The sequence below is a fragment of the Nannospalax galili genome, unplaced genomic scaffold, assembly GCF_000622305.1.
Source record: "Nannospalax galili isolate Female #2095 unplaced genomic scaffold, S.galili_v1.0 scaffold406, whole genome shotgun sequence".
NCBI lineage: Eukaryota > Metazoa > Chordata > Mammalia > Rodentia > Spalacidae > Nannospalax > Nannospalax galili.
In genome coordinates this window covers 4,499,280-4,509,346 of record NW_008357033.1, presented here as the reverse complement: position 1 = coordinate 4,509,346, position 10,067 = coordinate 4,499,280, and the positions used below count along the sequence as shown (strand labels likewise).

The following is a 10,067-nucleotide window of genomic DNA, read 5'->3' as shown; positions in this document are numbered from 1 at the left end:
ACCATCTCAAAAAAAAAAAAAAGTTTCTGAATAAATTCATACACAAATGATGAGTCTTTATTCATATATTTGTGCATACACATATAAATCTTGTCTATCATCTACTTTTTAAAAATTAATTATTTATTATTTTTATTTTATGTGTATGTGTGTATTGCCTGCATGGGGTAAGGGCACCCATGTCATGCAATGCCCATGGAGGACAGAAGAGGCTGTCAGATGCCCTGGAACTGGAGCCATGAACAGTTGCTAGCTGTCATGAGGATTCGAACCTGGGTCTTCTGCAAGAACCCTGGGTCTTCTTCAGTGTTCTTAACTGCTGAGCCATCTCTCCAGCCCTATCATCTACTTTCTACACATTTCTCTCACATTTACACTGCTCAGGATCTGAAGAGTATAAAATTAGTGATGGTTAATTAACAGGGATCTGATAACTTTCAGATACATGAAACAAAGAAAAATGATTCACTATATGACAGTGCAGCCGATACCTTAACAAAAACAGCATTCAGCCTCATGGCAGACAGGTTTAGTACAATCAACTCAAGGAGGACATCCAACGCAGTATCAACTTCAGCCTCATTCCCACTGCAGATGTGGGTCACGAGGGCACCAACCACTTCCTATAGAGGGAAGTCAATAGGACACTGTGAGGCAAAAATGTGACATAGCCATTCCAACAGGTTTGTCCCTGAGGACTTCCTAATCTCTACTTTATTATCTATTCTCTAATTGTCATTAATGTTGACTTTGGGGGAGTCTATGTTTTTTTTACATAAGTTTTAAAAAATTATTTATTTTATATGTATGAGTGTTTGCCTGCATGCATGTAAGTGTACCTATGCCATGCAATGCCCACAAAGGCCAGTTCCACCTGGAACTGGAGCTACAGAAGGTTATTAGCCAGCATGTGGATGCTGGTACCAAACCCAGGTCCCTTGCAAGAGCAGCCAGAACTCTTAACTGCTGACAGGAGGCCTATGATTAGGCCAGTGCAACTATACTACCATACAGTCTTTCTGTTTGGTTATCCTTTGTTTTATTTTTCTCTAGACAGGCTCTCATTAGGCAACCCTGGTTCCCTAGACCTCACTATGTATCCCAAGCTGGCCTCAAACTTGTGATCTTCCTGCCTCTACCTTTCAAGTGCTAGGATTATAGGGAATGCCTACACTGGTTCTACCCAATCTTCACCTTTTCCAGTAATTTACTAGTGAGCAGGATCTAAGCTCTTCTGATTTTGCTCCTTGGGCTTGTCTTCCTTCATTTTATTTCCCTGAGTTAAATTTTACTCTAAGTTGTGACTGGACTTATTGTACTGGAATTGCTTGAAAAGACTATATACTTAAAGAGCTATAGATTTCCTGTATATAGTACAGGTCAGACTTACATGATTCCAAGAAAACATGGGTCATGATGGCCTTAAGACATTAAGATGGTACAAAAATGTCTCCAATTTCATTCTCCCTTTCCTATACACTGCTGCTCCCTAACAGTCATACAATTTTCTTGGTTGCAATTTTTTTTTTTCCTGGTCTTTTTGAGACAGCATCTCCCTGTAGCCTCAGCTGGCCTGGAACTCACTATATAGGCCAGGCTGTCCTTGAACTGACAGAGATCTGCCTGATGGGATTAAAGGAGTATACTACCACGCCCAGCCTATAGCTGCAATTCTTACCACATATCAGTTACATCTACTATTCTGCTTTAAACTTTAAAAGTTATAGAGGCTGGAGGTATAAGTGGTAGACACCTACCATGTGCAACATCCTGTGTTGGATCACTAGCTCTACAGAGCAAAAACTTTTATTTTTAACAAATCTTCATTTCTAAAAGTTCTATTCAAAGGGCTGGGGATGCAGCTCAGTTGGTAGAGTACTCCTAGCATACACAAAGCCCTGGGTTCAATCCCCAGCACTGAATAAACCAAGCACAGTGGAACATACCTACAATCTCAGCACCATAGGAAGAGGCAGAAGAATCAGGAATTCAAGGACATCCTCAGCTCAACAGTGAGTTCGAGGCCAGCATGGAATACATATGATGGAATTAAACTAAAGCCCCTGCCAGGTTAAAGTGGATTCAAACCAAATCCCCCAGACCAAAGAAGAATATTCAGAACAAGGAAGTAAGAAGTAAAATAATTCTAACTGCTGAGAAAGAGCTGACCTTTTCATGCTCCGTACACAAGCTGGACATCACCTGAAACTTCCCCCCTCCCACTGCTACCAGTTGCTGCTGGCCCCCTCCCACTGCTGCCGGTTGTGGTTTGTGGTTTTTGCCCTTAAAATTCTCCTGTAAGCTGAGCTCGGGGCTGCTGCTCTCTCTCTCTCTCTCTGAGTGAGGCAGGGGCCCGTCTGCGCAAACGATTAAATCCTCTAGCTTGTTGCATCTCCTGGTCTGAGGACTGAGTTATTGGGGTGCGACCTTCTGTGGACGTTGGGTACCCCAGACCAGGGGGTCTAACATTTGGGGGCTCGTCCTGGATTTGGTTGCCCCCAGACCCATTTCCTCAGATCAGCAGGAGGTAAGGACAGACGTCTTGTGGTTTGTCTTGGTCTTAATGTCTGTCAGTCATTTCCTGTTTTGGGAACGTTCCGTCTGAACAATTGTGCCTGTACAGGACCTGTAAGTCTGTATTCTGGGAACCAGCGGGAAGTCTGTATTCTGGGAACCAGCAGGAGTGACAGACGTGCCCAGAGGCCCCTGGTTCCGACACTCTGGCCTTAGTGACCAGAGTGATCTGGAGTGGGGAGGACAGCGTAGCTTTCCTCACCCCAGGAGAAGGGAGATTGGCCTGGCTACTCCCCTCCCAATCTGTACTTTCAGTTTTGAGTCAAGAAACCGCAGCGAGGATTTTTGTTTTGTGTTTGTCTGTGTTTGTACTTGGGGATCCTGAAAGTGAAAATGGTGAGTGCAGTGTGTGTCTGAGTGTAAGAAGGACCGGTCCACATGAATGTGATTTAATGCGGTGTATGTATGTGCTTGATGGTGTGTTAATATCTTAAAAGGGGAAGGTCTGGTTTTGTATTTTTCTCTACACTCTCTATTTTAAACCTTCCCTTCCTCCTTCTCTTTCCTTTTATTCTTGGTAAGGCAAAAGAGCAATTGAGGTTTTCTGGTCAGGGCTACTCCCTGATGTAAGCCAAAGGCTCTTAGCCCTCTTAGCGGACCCCGACTGCCCACACGGGTGGAGACAAGGCGGCTTTTCTGTATCTCCCTCTCATCTCTGTTTCTCTCTCTCTCTGGTCACTGAAACAGGCCCGTGGGCACGGGTCAAGCAAATAAGAGCCATAGGGCGCTCACTGCTAAAAGACTCCTGTGAAAGAATAAGGGGGTCCCAGGCGTGAATCCCAGATAAATTCACGTCCCCGGCAGAAGAAAAACTGGGCAACGATAGGTACTCGTCCACAAGCACACTCACTGGTCACTATTATTTGGAGTGGCATCTCATCTTCATCTCTCTCTCTCTCTCTCTCTCTCTCACTCTCTTTCTCTCCTCTCTTCTGTGACCTCTGACTCTAGAACATTAAAAGGAAGTTGTAAAGCGAGCCCGTAATTTATCGCTAGAGGTTAAAAAAAAAAGTGGCAGAATCTCTGTTCCTCTGTATGGCCCTCTTTTGAAAAAGGATGGCCAAGGGATGGGACTTTTGACCTTGCTACTATCTTGCAGGTTAAGGAATACATTTTCCACCCAAGACCACATGGACATCCGGACCAGGTGGCCTACATAGTCACCTGGGAAGACTTGGCCTGGAACCCCACATCTTGGGCACGGCCGTTCCTACCTCCTAGGGGAACTGAAGAGACTGACCGGGGCCTCCTGTCCCTTCTGCTCCCCTGAGTCTTACTCTTCCCTCCTGCCCCTTCAGTCTGCCCCTGAGAAGAAGTAAAAGCCAGTCCTCCCCGAGGACCAAGCTTCCCTAACCCTCCTTGATAAACCTGACAAATCCCCTCCTTTAACAGACTCTGCTTAAGGAGGGATAGGGGCCCCTCTGATGGAACCTGGACTGCCCAGGTTTTTCCCCTCCTAACTATAGGGGATCAGATCCAGTACTGGCCTTTTTCAGCCTCTGATTTGTATAATTGAAAGACTCATAACCCCTCTTTTTCTCAGGATCCTCAGGCTCTAACTGCTTTAATAAAGTCTATTCTCCTCACCCACTAACCCACCTGGGAGGGTTGTCAGCAACTCCTCCAGGCCCTTCTAACTACAGAAGAAAGACAGCGAGTCATCCTGGAGGCCCGGAAAAATGTCCCCGGGCAGGATGGGAGACCCACTCTGCTCCCAAATGAAATAGACGCAGGATTTCCTCTGACCAGACCCAACTGGGACCCTGAAACCATGGCCGGTAGGGAGCGTCTCCGTCTTTATCGCCAGACTCTGTTAGTGGGTCTCAAAGGGGCCGGAAGGCGCCCGACCAATTTGGCAAAGGTACGTGCTATAACCCAAGGAATATTGGATGTACACCCCTTTTGATCCCACAGCCCAGGAGCATCAGGCAGATCTTATTATGGCCTTTATAGGACAGTCAACTCCTGACAACAGGATTTAGACTAAGAGAGGACAGAATCAGAAAAGAGCAGGAAGCTAAAAAAGATAAAAGAGAAAAATAAAGAATTAAGTCAAATTTTGGCCTCAGTAGTTCAGGAAACAGGACCAGGACCAGGTAGGAACCTGGGAGACAAGAGAAGGCCCTGAGTGGATAAAGACCAGTGTGCCTATTGCAAGGAGAAAAGACATTGGGCTCGAGAACGTCCAATGAAGCTAAATAGACTTCAAAAGAAAACAACCCCAGTCCTGACTCTAGGGGACTAGAGAAGTCGGGGCCAGGAGCTCCCCCCTGAGCCCAGGGTAACCTTGAAGATAGGGGGGCAATTGACTACCTTCATGGTAGACACAGGAGCTCAGCACTCGGTCCTAACAACAACCGAAGGACCTATGAGTTCCAAGACAGCCTGGGTCCAAGGGGCCATCAGAGGAAAAACATACAGATGGACCACAGAAAAAAAAGTGGACCTCAGCACAGGACGAGTCTCCCACTCGTTCTTATCCCCAACTGTCCATACCCTCTTCTTGGGAGAGATTTACTCTCTAAGCTGGGAGCCAACATCCACTTCAATACAAAGGGAGCTACTGTAAAAAGAAAAGATAGAGCTCCACTACAGGTATTAACCTTGCGGCTGAAAGATGAACATCAGTTACATGAGGGACCGATAGCAAGAATTCCTGGTATACCTGATTGGCTAAGTAAAATCCCCTCAGCATGGGCCGAGACAGGAGGCCCAGGACTAACATGTAACCAGCCTCCAATAGTGGTCACATTAAAACCATCTGCAACTCCAGTTTCAATTAAACAATACCCTATGAGCAAAGAGGCCCGAGAGGAAATTAGAGTCAAAGACTTTTACAAATAGGCATACTCTGCCCCTGTCAGTCCCCCTGGAACACCCCACTGCTCCCCGTAAGAAAGCCAGGAACGAATGACTATCGACCGGTCCAAGACCTAAGAGAAGTCAATTGGAGAATAGAAGATATCCACCCCACTGTTCCAAATCCCTACAATCTCCTGAGTTCCTTGCCTCCTAGTCACAGGTGGTATACTGTACTTGACCTGAAGGATGCATTCTTCTGCCTAAGGCTGAGCCCGGTTAGCCAGCCCATCTTTGCCTTTGAATGGAAGGACCCTGAAGCTGGAATATCGGGACAATTAACCTGGACACGGCTTCCCCAAGGATTCAAGAACTCCCCCACTCGGTTTGATGAAGCTCTACACCGTGATTTGGCTGATTTTCGGGTAAGAAACCCACAGATTATGCTTCTTCAATATGTGGATGACCTCCTCTTAGCAGCTGAGACAGAAGCTGGCTGTCTGCAAGGTACGGAGGCTCTCCTACTGAGACTGGGGGAACTTGGATACCGGGCCTCGGCAAAAAAAAGCCCAGATCTGCCTACAGCAGGTGAACTATTTGGGCTATAGGTTGGAGGGAGGACAATGTTGGCTGACAAAGAGCAGAAAACAGGCAGTAGCCTCTATCCCCCCACCAACCTCAGCCAGAAGACTCAGAGAGTTATTGGAAAGCGCAGGATTTTGTAGACTATGGATACTGGGTTTTGCTGAAATAGCAGCTCCTCTATATCCTTTAACAAAGAGTGGGACCCCTTTTGTCTGGACTAAAGAACACCAGAAAGCTTTTGACAAGATAAAAAGAGGAAGCGTAGGATTTTGTAGACTATGGATACCGGGTTTTGCTGAAATAGCAGCTCCTCTATATCCTTTAACAAAGAGTGGGACCCCTTTTGTCTGGACTGAAGAACACCAGAAAGCTTTGGACAAGATAAAAAGAGCGCTGCTGACGGCTCCAGCGTTAGGATCGCCAGATCTGACAAAACCTTTCATCCTATATATAGATGAAAATAATGGGATAGTGAAAGGAGTCCTTACTCAGACTCTGGGACCCTGAAAAAGGACAGTGGCTTATCTCTCAAAGAGACTGAACAATGTGGCCACAGGCTGGCCCCCATGCTTGAGAATCATGGCGGCAACAGCATCCACGGTAAAAGATTCAGATAAACTCACTATGGGTCAGCCCCTGACTGTTATAACACCACATGCAGTGGAGTCTATCATTAGACAGCCTCTTGACATATGGTTGTCAAATGCCAGAGTGACCCATTACGAGGCACTATTATTAAATCCAGAAAAGATCAAGTTTGGTAGCCCTGCCACCTTAAACCCTGCCACGCTGCTACCAACCCCCCAGAAAGACACTGAGATTCCCCATGATTGTCAGCAAATACTTGCAGAGACCCATGGGACCACAGAGGACCTCACCAACAAGCCCCTAACAGATGTAGATGTCATCTGGTATACGGATGGGAGCAGCTTTCTGCAAAACGGTGAATGTAAGGCAGGGGCAGTAAAGGTCGATGGGGAGAAAATAATTTGGGCCCAAGCCCTGCTGGCTGGAACTTCAGCCCAATGGGCTGAATTAGAAGCCCTAACCCAGGCCCTAAAATTAGCAAAGGACAAAAAGGTCAACATTTACACCAAAAGCCACTATGCGTTTGCCAGAGCCCATATACATGGGGAAATTTACCGGAGGCGGGGACTCCTCACCTCGGCTGGTAAGGACATTAAAAAAAAGAAGCAATAGTGGCTCTTCTGCAAGCTTTGTACTTGCCAAGAAAGGTCAGCATTATACATTGCCCTGGACATCAGAGAGATCAGGGGCCGATTGCTCAGGGCAATCGGATGGCAGATGAAACTGCCCATCAGGCAGCGGAAGGCACTTGTATTTTCTACACCCATTCAGACCATGAGGCTGAAATTGAGGCACAAACAAAGGAAGGAGATGTTCTTTTCACTTATACTGAACAAGATCTGGAACTCGTTCGGAAGCTCAACGCTACTTTGGACCCAGAATCTAAAATGTAGAAATATCAGGATCGAATCATACTGCCCCAAAAGGAGGCCCTTGAGTTAATCTCCCAACTCCACCAGTGGACACACTTAGGATACAAGAAACTAAAGACACTCTTAGAAAGAGAAGAACAAATTTATTATTTCCCAGGCCTCAATCAACTAGTCCAAAAGGTAGTGGGAGATTGTGTCTCATGTTGTGCATTCCCCCGCCAGTAACCACAGCATCCTGTAGTCAAAGGCAGGGCGGAACCTCCCACACACTGGTGTGATTTCGAGCGAGCAAAAACGAGATAGGATGATGGAATCAAACTAAAGCCCCCCAGGTTAAAGTGGATTCAAACCAAATCCCCCAGACCAAAGAAGAATATTCAGAACAAGGAAGTAAGAAGTAAAATAATTCTAACTGCTGAGAAAGAGCTGACCTTTTCATGCTCCGTACACAAGCCGGACATCACGCAAAACTTCCCCCCTCCCACTGCTGCCAGTTGCTGCCGGCCCCCTCCCACTGCTGCCGGTTGTGGTTTGTGGTTTTTGCGTTTAAAAATCGCCTGTAAGCTGAGCTCGGGGCTGCTGCTCTCTCTCTCTCTCTCTCTGAGTGAGGCAGGGGTCGGTCTGCGCAAACGATTAAATCCTCTTGCTTGTTGCATCTCCTGGTCTGAGGACTGAGTTATTGGGGTGTGACCTTCCATGGACGTTGGGTACCCCAGACCGGGGGTCCAACACATACAACACTACCTTTGTAACACCACTAACAAAGTTCTCTCCAAGTATGTTTAGACATTTTCAATAATATAGTATATATAAAAATACTCAAATAAGACATTTTACTCTTACTTGGTTTCCACCAAGAACAGTCTTTCCTCTCTGGATATGTGTTATTAAATTTTGTATCTCACAGGGCATAGTAGAGCACACTTTTAATCCCAGTACTCAGGAGGCAGAGACAGGTGGATCTCTGTAAGTTCAAGACCAGCCTGGCCTACAGAATTAGTTCTAGGCTAGTTGTAACTACAGGGATGTCCTGTCTCTAAATAATAAATAAACTTACGTCTCACATTCATGGGCATATGGTCAGTCTTCAAGTGCTTTGAATTCGTTTTTTCTCACTCTACATTTTAAAGGAATAACTTTAGAACCAACTGAAATCTAATAATTTAGAGCTATATTTAACCACCTTTTCTGTATCATGAAAACCATTTGTGCATTTGATCTAAATTTTAGCTTTGACAGTTGGATCTTCCAAACCAATCTTATCACATTAAGACAGAGACCAACTGAATTTTTTTTTTCCCCTTTACTTCTGAAACAAGGTCCTGCTTTGTAACCCTGGCTGGCTTAGAACTCGTTATGTGGCCCAGGCTGGCCTCAAACTTCCAGGAATCCTCCTGCCTCTGTTTCCTGAATACTGGAATTACAGGCATGTACCACCATGACCAGCTTAGAATTGAGTTTTCTAAGCTGCTGTTCAAAGTCATTTCCCCTTTAATGTCATTTAATCAACAAGGAACATACATCAAAACACATATAATCCACTTGTAAACTTATTTTTCCATTTCCTGGTTTCTTCCTTACACAAATAAATATTTCAACATACCTGCTGGCAGTAAGTGTCAAAAAACTTAAAAGCATATTTGTATAGGTGACTTCCAAACAAAATTATCCTCTGGTCCTGGGAGTGAAACAAACTCTGAGCCAATAAGAGAATAGATGGAAAAATATCCTTAAGAACCTGAAGAGGAGAAAAGAGAAAAGAAAATGGGAAAAGTTATCATAAAACCTAAAATGTGTTATTAACCACTACTATTTCTGAAGAACCTGTCTGGGAATTCCCTAACATACAGGATAAAGCTTTCATTTTTGCAGTGGTAGGAACTGAACCCAGGGCATGGTACAAGATAAAATTCTATCACTGAACTACATCCCAAACCCCAACTCTCATTTTAAGTTAAAAAACAAACAAAACTTCTTCTTTGGGGCTGGATAGATGGCTCAGCGGTTAAGAGCACTTGCTGCTCCTGCAAAGGACCCAGGTTCTGGTTCTAGCACCCACTTGGTGGCTAACAACCATCTCAGCTCTAGTTCCAGAGGATCCAATGCCTTCTTCTGACCTCTGTAGGCACTATATGCATGTGATACACTTACACACATGCATAAAATACTCATACACATAAGAAATAAAATTTTAAAATCTTTTTGGGGGGGGCGGAGACAAGATCTTACTATGTAGACATGGCTGTCCTAGAACTCACTCTGTAGACCAGAATGACCTCAAACTTGCAAGATCTGTCTGTGAGTAAAGACAAGCACCACCGTGCTCAGCTAAAATAAACAAATCTTTGTTAGCCACCATTTGAGTGCTAAGGACTAAACTGAGGTACTTTTAAAGAGCGTGAGTGCTCTTAACTGCTGAGCCATCTCTCCAACTCCAAAATAAACGAATCTTAAAACAGACTTTTTTGCCGGGCGTGGTGGCACATGCCTTTAATCCCAGAGGCAGGCGGATCTCTTGTGAGTCGAGGCCAGCCTGGTCTCCATAGTGAATCCAGGCCAGCTAGGGCTACAGGGAGACCGTCTCAAAAAAAAGACCAAAAAGAAAGAAAGAAAAGAAGGAAGGAAGGAAGGAAGGAAGGAAGGAAGGAA

At 45.2% G+C, this 10,067-nt stretch overlaps 1 protein-coding gene across 3 annotated transcripts in view; it reads right to left on the bottom strand.

Annotated features, from left to right (window-relative positions):
• The window catches only part of Fancd2 (FA complementation group D2), a 110,966-nt gene that overhangs the window by 60,040 nt on the left and 40,859 nt on the right, over positions 1-10,067 (bottom strand). For all 3 annotated transcript variants that reach the window (XM_029557036.1, XM_029557035.1, XM_017794818.2), the window contains 2 exons: positions 9,022-9,156; positions 492-623 (listed from right to left, as the gene is read on the bottom strand). In XM_029557036.1, coding sequence (XP_029412896.1) covers positions 492-623; positions 9,022-9,156 — 267 coding nt within the window. The remainder of the gene's footprint in view (positions 1-491; positions 624-9,021; positions 9,157-10,067) is intronic.